Source organism: Macaca nemestrina, chromosome 20 (assembly GCF_043159975.1).
Source record: "Macaca nemestrina isolate mMacNem1 chromosome 20, mMacNem.hap1, whole genome shotgun sequence".
NCBI classification, from domain to species: domain Eukaryota; kingdom Metazoa; phylum Chordata; class Mammalia; order Primates; family Cercopithecidae; genus Macaca; species Macaca nemestrina.
The window spans coordinates 59,127,190-59,142,583 of NC_092144.1; the positions used below are offsets into that span (position 1 = coordinate 59,127,190).

Sequence of the window (15,394 nt, forward strand, 5' to 3'; positions counted from 1 at the left end):
CATCTTCGTGGTAGTGGTTTGGCAGAAGCTGGAGAACCCAGTATCAAAGGGTCACTAGAAAATAATTTGGGCGGGGCCAGGCATGGCAGCTCACACCTGTAATCCCAGCACTTTGGGAGGCCGAGGAGGGCAGATCACCTGAGGTCAGGAGTTTGAGACCAGCCTGACCAACATGGTGAAACCCCCATCTCTAATAAAAATACAAAAGTAGCCGGGCATAGTGGCGCATGCCTGTAATCCCAGCTACTCAGGAGGCTGAGGTGGGAGAATCACTTGAACCCAGGAGGCGGAGGTTGCAGTGAGCCGAGATCGCACCACTGCACTCCAGCCTGGGCGACAGAGCGAGACTCCGTCTCAAAAAAAAAAAAAAAAAAAAGTGTATTCCCTCACTCAGTGATTGTACTGTTCAGAGGCGTGTAGCTGCATTAAAAGCCCTTTCTTTCCTTCTCTGTAACTGGGGTCGAGGGAGGGCTATCTCACTGGACTGGAGTAACACACACAGATAAAGCTGGCGCCAAGTTAACAGGAAACACTATGTCTCTCAAGGATATGCTTTGTTTGTTTTTTTTTGAGCTGAAGTCTCACTCTGTCATCCAAGGTGGAGTGCAATGGCATGATCTCTGCTCACTGCAGCCTCTGCCTCCTGGGTTCAAGTGATTCTCTTGCCTCAGTTCCCCGAGTAGCTGGGATTACAGAAGTGCACCACTACGCCCAGCTAATTTTTATATTTTTAGTAGAGACAAGGTTTAGTTGGCCAGGCTGGTCTCGAACTCCTGACCTCAGGTGATCCGCCCGTCTTGGCCTCCCAAAGGGCTGGAATTACAGGTATGAGCCACCATGCTGGCCAAGGACATGTTTTTTTTTTACCCATGGAGAGACTTTGTTCTCTAAATTCATAAATTGTTGGAAATTCTATCAGTAAAAATGAAACATCTGACTCTTGCTTGGAGGATCTAATCCACTTGATACAGAGTAGCAGCCTTGATTTCCAAAGCAGGTGCAGCGCTTCAGATAATGGGTTTCTGGATGCAACATTTCACATTTACCTTCTTGTTTCCAATGATTCAGGACACTGGTTTCACTTGACAGTCCTGACCCGATGTTGACCTTGCTTTGCTCTAAGCTATCATTTGGTTGTCACCTAAACTCTACCCTCTCCCTTTATCTTGCCTTTTTCTTTTCTTTTTTCTTTTTGAGACAGGCTCTTACTCTGTCACCCAGTCTGACTGCAGTGGTGCAGCTGATCACAGCTCACTGCAGCCAGGACCTCCCAAGCTCAAACAATCGTCCCACCTCAGCCTCCCAAGTAGCTGGGACTACAGGCATGCACCTTTTGTTGTTGTTGTTGTTGAGATAGAGGCTCGATCTGCTGCCCAGGCTGGGGTGCAGTGGCACGATCTTGGCTCACTGCAACCTCTGCCTGTCGGGTTCAAGCGATTCTCCTGCCTCAGCCTCCCAAGCAGCTGGGACTACAGGCGCGCACCACCACTCCCAGCTAATTTTTTTGTATTTTTAGTGGAGACGGGGTTTCACCATGTTGGCCAGGCTGGTCACAAACTCCTGACCTCAGATGATACACCCACCTCAGCCTCCCAAAGTACTGGGATTATGGGTGTGAGCTAGCACGCCCGGCCCCCTCCCACCTTTCTTTTTTTTGTTTTAGTTGACACAGGGTGTCACCATGGTACAGCCCAGGCTGGTCCTGAACTCCTGGCTTCAAGTGATCCTCCTGCCTTGGCCTCCCAAAGTGCTGGGACTATAGGAATGAGCCATCACACCTGGCCCCTTTCTTCAGTTTTCAAATCAAAATGATCCTTCAAGGTCAAGGGGAAATGCCTCCTCTGAGAAGTCTTCTCTGAATGTCAGAGGCAGACAATGTTTTATTTCTTTTTTTTTTTTTTTTTTTGAGATGGAGTCTCGCTCTGTCACCCAGGCTGGAGTGCAGTGGCCCGATCTTGCCTCACTGCAAGCTCCGCTTCCCGGGTTCATGCCATTCTCCTGCCTCAGCCTCCCGAGTAGCTGGGACTACAGGTGCCCGCCACTCATGCCTGGCTAATTTCTTTTTGTATTTTTAGTAGAGACGGGGTTTCACCGTGTTAGCCAGGATGGTCTCGATCTCCTGACCTCGTGATCCGCCCACCTCGGCCTCCCAAAGTGCTGGGATTACAGGCGTGAGCCACCGCGCCCGGCCGACAATGTCTTATTTCTGTATGCTCCCCAACATTCAGTCATACAGTTATTGAATAACACATTTTGAGAGATAACTATGGATCAAGTAACATGCTGGTTTCTGGGAGAATTGAGGACAAATTAACCTTGTGGAAATTTTGGGTGGATGAAAAAGGCCAACATTAAATTAAACACTGCACACATTTACAGCTGTGAGAAGCGTTATAAGTCCTGAATGCTATGGGAGTTGTTTTTGTTTTTTGAGTTGGAGTTTCCCTGTTGTGACTGAGGCTGGAGTGGAAGGTCACGATCTCGGCTCACTGCAACCTCTGCCTCCAGATTCCGACGATTCCCCTGCCTCAGCTCCCGAGTAACTGGGACTACAGGTGCCTGTCACCACACCTGGCTACTTTTGAATTTTTAGTAGAGATGGGGTTTCGCCATGTTGGTCAGGTTGGTCTCAAACTCTTGACCTCAGGTGATCCACCCGTCTTGGCCTCCCAAAGTGCTGGGATTACAGAAGTGAGCCACTGCGCCCAACCAGGAGCTCTTTTGAGAAAGAAGTCCAAGAGATCGTCCTGACACCCTCGTCTGACTCTGCCCTTTGCCTACTCAAAACTTTCCCATGGTTCCCAGCTGCCTTCTGGACATAGATCAAGTCCCTTCTCTGATAGGCCCAACCCCTTTATCATCTGATCCTAGCTCATTTTTCTGAGTTTTCCTTAGTTGCTATTATTTTCTTTCTAAAGTAACACGTCATAGTATTCACAAAGCACACAAGTCTTATGTGTACAGCTCAATGAATTGTAAATATGTGTATACCTGGCCGGGCACAGTGACTCACGCCCGTAATCCCAGAACTTTGGGAGGCCGAGGCAGGTGGATCACTTGAGGTCAGGAGCTTGAGACCAGCCTGACCAACTTGGTGAAACCCCATCTCTATTAAAAATGCAAAATTAGCTGGGTGTGGTGCCTCATGCCTGCAATCCCAGCTACTTGGGAGGCTGAGGCAGGAGAATCGCTTGAACCTGGGAGGCAGAGGTTGCAGTGAGCCGAGATTGTGCCATTGCACTCCATCCTGGGTAACAAGAGCGAAACTCCATCTCAAAACAATAATAATAATAATAATATAATAAGTGTATACCCATGCAAACACCATTCAGATAAAAATATGGCATATTTGGGGCACCTGGGGAGTCTCTCTTGTGGCCCCTCCCTTCCACACCCTGCTGATCTATCAGCACAGATTAGTTTTTGTCACTTTTTGAACTTCATATTCCTTTTCTTTTTATACAAACACAAACACTCGAGTCATGACTGGGGGGGGTGGCTGAAGCCTGTAATCTCAGCACTTTGGGAGGCCAAGATGCGAGGATCACTTGAGCCTGGGATTTCAGAGACCAGCCTGAGCAACGTAGAGAGACCTCATCTCCACAAAAAAATTTTAAAAAATTAACCAGGGGTGGTGTAGTCCCAGCTACTTAGGAGGCTGGGGTGGGAGGCTTGAGCCCGGGAATTCCAGGCTGCAGTGAGCCATGATTGGGCCACTGCACTCCAGCCTGGGCAACACAGCCAGACCCTGACTCAAAACAAACAAACAAACATACAAACAACAGAAAAGCAGAACGGGCGCGGTAGCTCATGCCTGTAATCCCAGCGCTTTGGAAGGCTGAGACGGCGGTATCTCTTGAACTCACAAGTTAAGAGACAAGCCTGGGCGTGGGCTATATAGCGAGATCCAGGTCTCTACCAAAAACAAAACCACTCAGTTTTTAGTCATCTACAACGTCCTGCCTGGAAGCACGCTATTTTGGGCCTCTGACCCTTTGCACTTGCTATTCCTTCTGCGCTGGGGAGAGCTCAAACCCTGCCCGAAACTTCTAAAAATGGTGCCTGGATAAATGAAGGCATCAGAGTTGCGACTGGACGGGCGTCTGTTGGATGACGCCACGGCTGGCACTTATTGGGAGACGCTCATTGGACAGTCACGTGATGGGACTAAGCCTCCCGAGGGAGCGAGGCAGGTGCGGTCACGTGACCCGGCGGCGCTGCGGGGCAGCGGCCATTTTGCGGGGCGGCCACGTGAGGGACGCACGTTCAGTGTGGCTCTCACGTGACCCGGGGCGCGCTGCGGCCGCCCGCGCGGACCCGGCGAGAGGCGGCGGCGGGAGCGGCGGTGATGGACGGGTCCGGGGAGCAGCCCAGAGGCGGGGGTGAGGCGGGAGGCAGACGGGCGGGAGGAGGGCGAGCCCCCTCGCCGGCGGGTCCCAGGATCCTTCCTCTCGGCCTGGGGCTGTGCGATCTCCAAGCATTGAGGGGCAGAAACTCCCGGATCGGGCGCTGCCAGACTCCAGCCCCCTCCGTCCTCGGAGGTTCCTGGCTCTCTGATCCCCGTACCCCGATCCCTGCCTGTCTGGCGCTCTCAGACCCCCAAGAACTAGGGGATCTCGGAAGCCAAGCCCCCGGGCAGGCCCGGGCTTGTCGCCCGCACCACTTCCTGCCTCTGGCACTGGTGGGAGGGGCGGGTCTCGCCTCTGCCCCCTCAGGCCAGGGGTCGGGATGCATTTAGTGTTCCGCTACCCTCTTTCCCCAGGGAGAATGTAGGATACAGGCCCAGCCTCCTAGCCTTTCTCCATCAGGGACTCAGTTGTCTGGGCACCCCCGTCACTTTATCTGGTAGGGTCCCAGAAGTCCAGGGTCCCCAGCTCTGCCCTCCCTCAGGGACCGTGAGCCTCCACAGCCTCCTGATCCCCTAGAACCCAGGAGTCCAGGCACCTCTTCCCTTCCTTTCTCCTCTAGGGCCCACCAGCTCTGAGCAGATCATGAAGACAGGGGCCCTTTTGCTTCAGGGGTGAGTTTGAGGTCTGATTATTGTGGCACAGATTTGAGGAGTGACACCCCGTTCTGATTCTGCACCCTCACTCCATCCCCACTCTAGTTTCATCCAGGATCGAGCAGGGCGAATGGGGGGGGAGACACCCGAGCTGGCCCTGGACCCGGTGCCTCAGGATGCGTCCACCAAGAGGCTGAGCGAGTGTCTCAAGCGCATCGGGGACGAACTGGACAGTAACATGGAGCTGCAGAGGTGTGGGCCCCGGGACCCAGAAATCCAGCCACTGGGCTCCCTGAGAACGCAGGAGTCTCAGCCCCGCATTCTCCTCCTCCCCTAAGAACTAGAAGTCTGGGCCCTACAACTCAGCGCAAGCGTTCTGGACTCCCAGCCGTCCCCTCCGCCAGGATCTTAAAACCCTCCTTCAGGGAGTCATTTTTCCCACCTTCCTCGATGTCTGTCTCGTCCCTTTCCCTTGCCCCCCGTTGGCCTGTTGTTTTTCATTTCAGCCTGGCTTGGGCCTCAGTCTCCTCATCTTTAGTGTGCGGTGGATGTGGGGATTTCCACCATCAGCCTGATGCTCGCTCCCCGGCACTGGTTCTCCTCTCTCCTGCAGGATGATTGCCGCCGTGGACACAGACTCCCCCCGAGAGGTCTTTTTCCGAGTGGCAGCTGACATGTTTTCTGACGGCAACTTCAACTGGGGCCGTGTTGTCGCCCTTTTCTACTTTGCCAGCAAACTGGTGCTCAAGGTGGGCAGCTGCAGGGCAGTGAGCCCAGGGGTGCTCCCCTCAGACCTGTGAGGCCCTGGGGATCGTGGGATCAACCCCCTGCAGTGGCCCAGTGACCACAGAGGGCATGGAGAGAGATGGCTGTGCACTGGGTGTCTGCTTCTTTTATTCATTCAACAAGCATTTACTGGGCCTGCTGTGTGCCAGGCCTGTAGCTGGCACCTGGGACACAGCACCGTACAAAGCAGGCTGCATCCCTGCTCTCAGGGACTTGACGTACAGGGGTGAAGTAAAGGGGGCAGTGTGATTTAGCAGAGTGGTCAGGAAAGACTTCTTTTTTTTTTTTTTTTTTTGAGACAGAGTCTTGCTCTGTCGCCCAGCCTGGAGTGCAGTGGCGGGATCTCGGCTCACTGCAAGCTCCGCCTCCTGGGTTCACGCCATTCTCCTGCCTCAGCCTCCCGAGTAGCTGGGACTACAGGAGCCCACCACCACGCCCGGCTAATTTTTTTTTTGTATTTTTAGTAGAGACAGGGTTTCAACGTGTTAGCCTGGATGGTCTTGATCTCCCGACCTTGTGATCCGCCTGCCTCGGCCTCCCAAAGTGCTGGAATTACGGGCGTGAGCCACCGCGCCCGGCCTTTTTTTTTTTTTTTTTTTTTTTGAGATGGAGTTTTGCTCTTGTTGCCCTGGCTGGAGTGCAATGGCACAATCTTGGCTCACTGCAACCTCTGCCTCCCAGGTTCAAGCGATTCTCCTGCCTCAGCCTCCTGAGTAGCTGGGATTACGGGTGTGCACCATTATCCCTGGCTAGCTTTTTTTTTTTTTTTTTTTTTTTTTTGTAGTTTTAGTAGAGACAGGGTTTCACCATGTTGGTCAGGCTGGTCTTGAACTCCTGACCTCATATGATCCACCCACTTTGGCCTCCCAAAGTGCTGGGATTACAGGCATGAGCCACTGCAACCAGCCAGGAAAGACTTCTAAGAGCAGGTGACATTAAAGCCAAAGTTGGAATGACAAGAAGGATGCACTGATCTATAGTGATCGGGGGAAGAGGCATTCGGTAGAGGGAACAGCAAGTGCAAAGGCCCTGAGGTAGGACGAAGCCTGTGTTTTGACGGTAGGGAGGAAGCCAGTGCTGCTGGACAGAGTGAGCTGGGGGAGACGGTGGGAAAGGAGGGCACAGTTGGGCAGGGGCAGATTGTGTGGAGTTTTTTGGGCTGCTGGAAAGACTTTTTTTTTTTTTTTTTTTTTTTGGAGACAGAGTCTCGCTTTGTTGCCGAGGCTGGAGTGCAATGGCACCATCTCAGCTCACTGCAACCTCCACCTCACAGGTTCAAGTGATTCTCATGCTTTAGCCTTCCAAGTAGCTAGAATTACAGGCACGTACCACCATGCCTGGCTAGCTTTTGTATTTTTAGTACAGACGGGGTTTTGCTGTGTTGGCCAGGCTAGTCTCAAACTCCTGGCCTCAAGTGAGCCGTCCACCTTGGCCTCCCAAAATGCTGGGATTACAGGCGTGAGCCACTGTGCCCGGCCTGGAAAGACTTTAAATTTACTCTGAGTGTGATGGGAGTGATTGGCTGGCTTTAAATATGGAAGCGACGTGACCTGATTTATGAATTTAAGGGATTATTCTAGGAAGTATAGGTGCCCCTTGACTTGCAATGGTGTTACATCCTAGTATTCCCATCATAAATTGAAAAAACATAAGTTGAAAATGCATTCAATCTCCTGATAAACCCATAGTAGGATCAAAATTGTAAGTCAAACCATCATAAGCTGGGGACTGTCTATATAGCAAAATGTTCATTGTAGAATCTAGGTGGCGGTTATATGGCTGTTAACTGTGGAATTCTTTTCACTTTTCTTTATGAAGATTCTCATAAGGAAATACGGTGGGGGAGGTGGTGAAATGATCCTGGCTGTTGGCCAAAAAGAGATCATGGGGTACAAAGGCTGAAGCAAGGAGGCTGGAGAGGTGGCACCTGTCATAGTCTTGCTGAAAGATGACAAGCCCAGGCCCGGGTGGTAGCAGCAGAGGTGGGTGGGGGGGATTTAAAGAGGTGGGGTCTTGCTCTGTTGCCCAGACTGGAGTGCAGTAGTGATCATAGCTCACTGCAGCCTCAAACTGCTAGGCTCAAACAGTTCTCCCACCTCAGCCTCCAGAGTAGCTGGGACTACAGGAGCATGCCACCATGCCCCACTAACTGTGGCATTAGCCTTTTTCTGTAGAGATGGGGTCTCGCTATGTTGTCCAGGCTGGTCTCCAACAGGGAGGGATATTTCTTTTTGGAAGTTTTGTTTGTTTGTTTGTTTGTTTTGAGACAGAGTCTTGCTCTGTCACCAAGGCTGAAGTGCAGTGGCGTGACTTTGGCTCACTGCAGTCTCGACCTCCCGGGTTCAAGCGATTCTCCTACCTCAGCCTCCTGAGACGCTGGGATTACAGGCGCTCCCCACCACACCAGCTAATGGGAGGGATGTTTCTTTTTTTTTTTTCTGAGATGGAGTCTCGCTTTGTTGCACCCAGGCTAGAGTACAATGGCGCGATCTCGGCTCACTGCAACCTCCACCTCCTGGGTTCAAGCGATTCTCCTGCCTCAGCCTCCAGAGTTGCTTGGGATTATAGGCATCCGCTACCACACCTGGCTAATTTTCGCATTTTTAGTGGAGATGGGGTTTCACCATGTTGGCAGGCTGTTCTCGAACTCCTGACCTCAGGTGATCTGCCTGCCTCAGCCTCCCAACGTGCTGGGATTACAGGCGTGAGCCACCGCGCTCGGCCAAGAGGAATTATTTCTTGATGTGTTTTCAAGATTGAGCTGATGGGGCTTGAACGTTGGCGGTGAGGGGAATAGTAGTGCAGGTGACGGTGGGGCCACCTACAGAGCGGGGATGACAGAATAGAAGTGGCCAGATAAAGGCTGAAGGAGAAGTCTTGGGAGTCGGGAGAGAAGGTCAGGGATCCATGGGCAGGGGCCAGTCTTCTCTGGCCGGGTGCAGTGGCTCACGCCTGTAATCCCAGCACTTTGGGAGGCCGAGGCAGGCGGATCACGAGGTCAGGAGATCGAGACCATCCTGGCTAACACGGTGAAACCCCATCTCTACTAAAAATACAAAAAATTAGGTGGGCGTGGTGACGGGCGCCTGTAGTCCCAGCTACTCGGGAGGCTGAGGCAGGAGAATGGTGTGAACCCGGGAGGCGGAGCTTGCAGTGAGCTGAGATCCGGCCACTGCACTCCAGCCTGGGCGACAGAGCGAGACTCCGTCTCAAAAAAAAAAAAAGAAAAAAAAGAAAATTCCTCTCTCGGGAAGTGACATTTGCGCTGAGCGCTGAAGGGTGAGAATTTGCTTGGTCGAGGCCTGTTTAGGTGGAAACAGGAGCATATGAAGAGGTCCCGAGGCAGGAAGAATTTGATGGGAATTTTTAAAATTAAAAAAAAAAAAAAAATGGGGCCGGGCGCGATGGTTCACATCAGCACTTCGGGAGGCTGAAGCACACGGATCATCTAAGGTCAAGAGTTTGAGACCATCCTGACCAACATGGTGAAACCTGTCTGTACTAAAAATACAAAAAACAATTAGCCCAGTGTGGTGGCAGATGTCTGTAATACCAGCTGCTTGGGAAGCTCAGACAGGAGAATAACTTAAATCCGGGAGGTGGAGGTTGCAATGAGCCGAGACTGCGCTATCGCACTCCAGCCTGGGCAACAAGATCAAAACTCCATCTCAAAAAAAAAAAAAAAAAAAAGATTAGCCAGGCATGTTGGCACGCACCTGTAATCCCAGCTCTTTGGGAGGCTGAGGCAGGAGAATTGCTTGAACCCGGAAGGCAGAGCTTTCAGTGAGCCAAGATTGCGGCACTGCACTGCATCCTGGGTGACAGAGCAAGACTCCATCTTTTTTTTTTTTTTTTTTTTTTTTGAGACGGAGTCTTGCTCTGTCGCCCAGGCTGGAGTGCAGTGGCCGGATCTCAGCTCACTGCAAGCTCCGCCTCCCGGGTTCACGCCATTCTCCTGCCTCAGCCTCCGGAGTAGCTGGGACTACAGGCGCCCACCACCTCGCCCGGCTAGTTTTTTGTATTTTTTATTAGAGACGGGGTTTCACCGTGTTAGCCAGGATGGTCTCGATCTCCTGACCTCGTGATCCACCCGTCTCAGCCTCCCAAAGTGCTGGGATTACAGGCTTGAGCCACCGCGCCCGGCTTTTTTTTTTTTTTGAGACGGAGTCTCGCTCTGCCGCCCAGGCTGGAGTGCAGTGGCCAGATCTCGGCTCACTGCAAGCTCTGCCTCCCGGGTTCACGCCATTCTCCTGCCTCAGCCTCCTGAGTAGCTGGGACTACAGGCGCCCGCCACCTCGCCCGGCTAGTCTTTTTTTGTATTTTTTAGTAGAGACGGGGTTTCACCGTGTCAGCCAGGATGGTCTCGATCTCCTGACCTCGTGATCCGCCCATCTCGGCCTCCCAAAGTGCTGGGATTACAGCCTTGAGCCACCGCGCCCGGCGACTCCATCTTAAAAAAAAAAAAAAAAAAAAAAAAATGGAAGCAGCTCAGTGAGGCACAAAACAGGAAGTGGAAAGGTGGAGTGAGGTCAGGCTAGAGCCTGCACACAGGGCTTGTGGGCTGCGTTGTGCTTTCAGGTCTTCATCCTGAGGGTACTGGGGAGCCACAGAAGGCTCAGGGATGGGGCAGTTGAGAGTAACATGATCTTGTTTACAATTTTATTTAATTAATTAATTATTTTTTGAGACAAGACTCTTGCTCTATTGCCCAGGCTGCAGTGAAGTGGTGTGATCTGGGCTCACTGCAACCTTTGCCCCCTGGGTTCAAGTGATTCACCTGCCTCAGCATCCCAAGGAGCTGGGATTACAGGTGCCTGCCACCACACCCAACTAATTTTTGTATTTATTTATTTTGAGATGGAGTTTTGCTCTTGTCGCCCAGGCTGGAGTGCAATGGCGCGACCTCGGCTCACCGCAACCTCCGCCTCCCGGGTTCAAGCGATTCTCCTGCCTCAGCCTCCCAAGTAGCTGGGATTACAGGCATGCACCATCATGCCCGGCTAATTTTGTGTTTTTAGTAGAGATGGGGTTACTCCGTGTTGGTCAGGCTGTTCTTGAACTCCCAACCTCAAATGATCCACCTGCCTTGGCCTCCCAAAGTGCTGGGATTACAGGCATGAGCTGGTGCACCTGGCCATGTTTACAATATTTGAAGCCGACTTCCATTGTGGGTGGCAGAAATCTTTGAGGGGAGGCAAAGAATTGAGAAAGGAGGCTGGGGGCCACTATCCCCAGGCATTGGGGACAAGGTTCGGTCCCTAACATTCACTCCACTCCCCACAGGCCCTGTGTACCAAGGTGCCCGAACTGATCAGAACCATCATGGGCTGGACGCTGGACTTCCTCCGGGAGCGGCTGTTGGGCTGGATCCAAGACCAGGGTGGTTGGGTGAGACTTCTCAACCCTCCTCACCCCAACCACCGCCCCTGCCCCACTGTCCCTGCCCACCCGCCACTCCTCTGGGACCCTGGGCCTTCTGGAGCCGGTCACAGTGGTTCCCTCTCCCCATCTTCGGATCGTCAGATGTGGTCTATAATGCATTTCCTTATGTGTCTGATCAATCCCTGATTCATCTATCCCACTGACCTCCCGGTGACCTCTGACCTCACTGTGACCTTGACTTGGTTAGTGCCTTCTGCCCTCCCTGGAGCCTCCACTGCCTCCGGAATTGCTCAAGTTCATTGATGATCCTCTGACCCCAACTCTGTCTTTTTTTTTTCCCCACTGAGAAGGGGGTGTCGCTATGTTGCCCAGGTTGGTCTCGAACTCCTGGCCTCAAGCGATCCTCCTGCCTCAGCCTCTCAAAGTGCTGGGATTACAGGTGTGAGCCACCATGCCTGGCCTGAGCCCAGCTCTTCAATGCCCATTCATGTTAGTCCCCTGCCCACAATCCTGCCTTCTGACCTCCTCCTGCCTCCCTGATCCTGCCTGTGCCTGCCCAGGGGCTGCCCCTGGCCGAGTCGCTGAAGCGACTGATGTCCCTGTCTCCAGGACGGCCTCCTCTCCTACTTTGGGACGCCCACGTGGCAGACCGTGACCATCTTGGTGGCTGGAGTACTCACCGCCTCCCTCACCATCTGGAAGAAGATGGGCTGAGGCCCCCAGCTGCCTTGAACTGTGTTTCTCCTCCATAAATTATGGCATTTTTCTGGGAGGGGTGGGGATTGGGGGACATGGGCATTTTTCTTACTTTTGTAATTATTGGGGGGGTGGGGAAGAGTGGTCTTGAGGGGGTAATAAACCTCCTTCGGGACATACTTCGGCATCTGAGTCACTGGGCCTCTGCCCCGCTCCCTGGCACATCAGGAGAGCAGGCCCTGCCCGCCGCCCCATGCCAGGCCTGCCGTCTGCTCACCGAGAGATACCTGCTCGGGCCACTCAGGGACGTGGGGCTCTCTGCACTCCCTTGACATCTTTTTCTGGGGTGCCCAGTGGGGTCCGTGGGTTAGGGATGAGTTGGTCCCGGGCCTACCCTGCAGGAGCCCACAGTCGTGAAGGGAAAGGAAGGTGACTGGTGGCACATCTGTCGCAGCCCAGGACGATCTGTGCAGGACAGAGGCAGTGGCCTGTGAGACCTGAGCAGGCGTGTGGGTAGGGGGAAGAACAGCACAGCTGGCTGCACAGCAAGCCTCCAGAGCCTGGGACCAGAGCCTGGAGTGTCACACATGGGACCTCAGGAGGCCATACCTTTATGGAGCTGGAGAATGGGGGTGGGAGGAGGAGGGATGGTAGGACCAGGGAAGCAGGAAGGGCTCTGGAGCCTGGGGTGACTGGAAGGTGGCAGGCTGAGGACACCAGGGCAAGAGAGCCCATGGGAGAGGCCTCCTGAGCTGGGCTGAGGACAGAGAGGCTGGAGGGCAGGGCAGAGGCGGAGGAACCTGGTCTGGCCCCGCAGCTGGGTGGCCCCTGGAGAGGAACTCCCGGAAGAAGGTGCGGAACTGAGAGGCCCAGTGACCTCAGACAAGGGCCGAGCGAAGACAAGGGGGTTAGAGGATGTGGGTTCTCAGTCACAGTCTCTGGCGCCCCCTCTCTCTGGCTCTGTCATTCCCCTCTGGGTCTCTACCCCCTCCCATCTCTGGGTCTCTGTCCCCACTTCTCTCTCTGGGTCTTTGCTTTCCAAGTCTCTGTTCCCACCCCACCTTTGGCCCTCTTTCTCTGGGCTCTTTCCACCCCCCATCCCCAGACCTCTGGCCTCCTCTCTCTGGGTTTCTGTCCCCCTCTCTCTCAGGGTCTCTGTCTCCCTCTTTCTGGGTCTCTGTCCCCCCCTCTCTCTGGGTCTCTGTCCCCCTCTCTGGATCTCTGTCCCCCTCCCTCTCTGGGTCTCTGTCCCCCTCTCTCTAGGTTTCTGTCCCCCTCTCTCTCTGTCCCCCTCTCTCTCAGGGTTTTGTCTGAGTCGCTTTTTCTCTGGGCCTCTGTGTCCCCACCCCACGTTCTCTATGGTCTTCAGATCCTGTCTCTCTCAGCCCCTCCTCTACCTCCACCTATGGGCCCCAAGGCCCCTCTCAGGACTAAAGGTCTCTGGGCTGAGGTATGACATTTGGTAAATGAGTAACTCAGGTCCCACAGTCAACCGGGTGCTTTGGGCGGCTGTCCCTCCTCCATGGACTCTTCCCAAAGACCCCAAGTCAGGGGAGAGAGGAGAATAGGATCAATGAGTGTACACTGAGCCACCACCCAGAGTGAGGGGACAATATGGCCACAGGCAGGATCCCAGGAAAAAAAGAAAAAAACATGGGAACCAAAACGACACGGAGACAAAGCACACAGCCGGCTTCCAACAAGGGGGGACCTGGGGGGAAGGGGCCCGATTTGGGTCTGAGCCAGGTCTAGTTCTGAGGGTCCCACCAAAAAAGTCGGGGAGTGCCAAGGGGATGAGGTCAGTGAGTGGCCCCACCCACATCCGTCCCCGCGGGGGGCCCCTTCCCGCGCTGAGCTCAGCATGACTCAGCAGTCGCTGCCTGCAACAAGGACCCCAGATACCGGCCTGGCGAGGCATCTGCAGATCCCCTCGGTCAGGGGCTGCCCTGCCTGGGCTGCTCGGAGCGGCTCCTCTGTAGGGCAGGGCCTGACTTCACACCCCACGCCCCAGTGGCTTTAGCTCCCTGCCCAGCGCACGGGCTACCTCCATCGGGGCACTTAAGCAGGGTCAAGGTTTGCGCCGACTCCGTCTCCCAGAAATCAACATGGACCAGGTCCGCTTAAAAAATACGCATTAGAGAGGCCGGGCGCGGTGGCTCAAGCCTGTAATCCCAGCACTTTGGGAGGCCGAGACGGGCGGATCACGAGGTCAGGAGATCGAGACCATCCTGGCAAACACGGTGAAACCCCGTCTCTACTAAAATACAAAAAAAAATTAGCCGGGCGAGGTGGCGGGCGCCTGTACTCCCAGCTACTCGGGAGGCTGAGGCAGAATGACGTGAACCCGGGAGGCGGAGCTTGCAGTGAGCTGAGATCCGGCCACTGCACTCCAGCCTGGGCAACAGAGCCAGACTCTGTCTCAAAAAAAAAAAAAAAAAAAATACGCATTAGTTGTAGACAGACGTCTCGTCCATAGGTCCCCAGACTGTGTGTCCACAACGCAGGGCTTCTCTTTGTGGGCCTGAAAGAGCACACGTCAGGCAAGACACGAGGGCAACTGCAGAGACACTGTTTTCAGGGCCAAGGAGAATTCTCGGAGTCTGTGAGTTGCCTCCAAAACAGCCCCCAGGACACGCAGTCCCAGAGACACCGCAAAGCTCGAAACAGACATTTCATTCCTCCCCATTTCCACTCCCAGAAAACGACTGGGCCCTTGAAAGAGCTCCAAGGTATCCCCAAAGTCCCAGCCAGTCTTTGGAGGGTTTCCGAGGGCTGTCCAGGGTTCCAGAAGTCACCCTACCTCATACAATGCTCCTCCTGGGCTTCCCGCACTGGGGAACCCCACGGCTCCAGAACAACTGCCCTTTCCAACTTGCAGAGCACCTCAAGGACCTAAAGATCTCCCCGGGGAGGGCTCCAAAATATAGAGTTTGCATCGTGAACTCCCACCTCTGTAAAGCCCAGGACTCCAGTCCTCGCACCCCTCTGTCTCCCAGAGATCTCCAAGGGTCCAGAAATACCACCTCACTGCCTTCCAAGCTTCCCAAGGATCCGGAGACTCCTTATCTCGCAGCACAAACCTCAGGCAACTACAGGTCCTCCCCGCACCTCTGAGTTGCCCCTCCCCCCACTCAAGATTCCAGAAAAATCCATGCCCTCCAAAACCCCAGAATCTGACTTACTTTCCCGAGGCACCCCCAGGACCCCAGGGTCATCAGTTCACAGGACTCTTAATGCTCCCATAAAACTATAGTCTCCCAGAGGAACCCCAGCCCCCACCCCCCCGCCCACGAAACCCTCCATTCCTCGAATCGGCCCCAGGGCCCCAACCCCCACAAGCCCCCATTTCACAACACACTCGCGCTGCAGGCGCGTGACTTCCCCCTGCTTTGGGGCGGGGGCTGAGACTCCTGTGTGCTCCGGATTGGTCAGGCACGGCCTTCGGCCCCGCCTCCTGCCACCGCAGATTGGCCGATAGCCCGCTCCGAGCGCCCCGCCTCCGAGGGCCAGCGCACTATAAAAGAACCG

At 54.2% G+C, this 15,394-nt stretch overlaps 1 protein-coding gene across 3 annotated transcripts; it reads left to right on the top strand.

Annotated features, from left to right (window-relative positions):
• The first annotated feature begins 4,240 nt into the window (after positions 1 to 4,240).
• LOC105478665 (BCL2 associated X, apoptosis regulator) lies at positions 4,241 to 12,044 on the top strand. Of its 3 annotated transcripts, none has more exons than XM_011736231.3 (6): positions 4,241 to 4,382; positions 4,969 to 5,020; positions 5,108 to 5,254; positions 5,616 to 5,751; positions 11,072 to 11,176; positions 11,731 to 11,967. In XM_011736231.3, exons 1-6 carry the CDS (start codon positions 4,349 to 4,351, stop codon positions 11,920 to 11,922), a joined length of 666 nt encoding a protein of 221 aa, XP_011734533.1. In that variant the 5' UTR covers positions 4,241 to 4,348; the 3' UTR covers positions 11,923 to 11,967. The 3 variants fall into 3 exon arrangements, with proteins under 3 accessions (XP_011734533.1, XP_011734531.1, XP_011734530.2); XM_011736229.2 differs by having other exon boundaries at positions 4,247 to 4,382; positions 11,780 to 12,044; XM_011736228.2 differs by lacking the exon at positions 4,969 to 5,020 and having other exon boundaries at positions 4,294 to 4,382; positions 11,780 to 12,044.
• The last annotated feature ends 3,350 nt before the right edge of the window (positions 12,045 to 15,394 follow it).

Excerpts from the sequence above, each read along its gene's own strand:
- LOC105478665 (XM_011736231.3), top strand. The coding sequence starts at position 4,349 with ATGGACGGGTCCGGGGAGCAGCCCAGAGGCGGGG. Across the intron at positions 4,383-4,968 it reads GGAGCAGCCCAGAGGCGGGG|GGCCCACCAGCTCTGAGCAG; the intron begins GTGAGGCGGGAG and ends TTTCTCCTCTAG. Across the intron at positions 5,255-5,615 it reads AGTAACATGGAGCTGCAGAG|GATGATTGCCGCCGTGGACA; the intron begins GTGTGGGCCCCG and ends TCTCTCCTGCAG.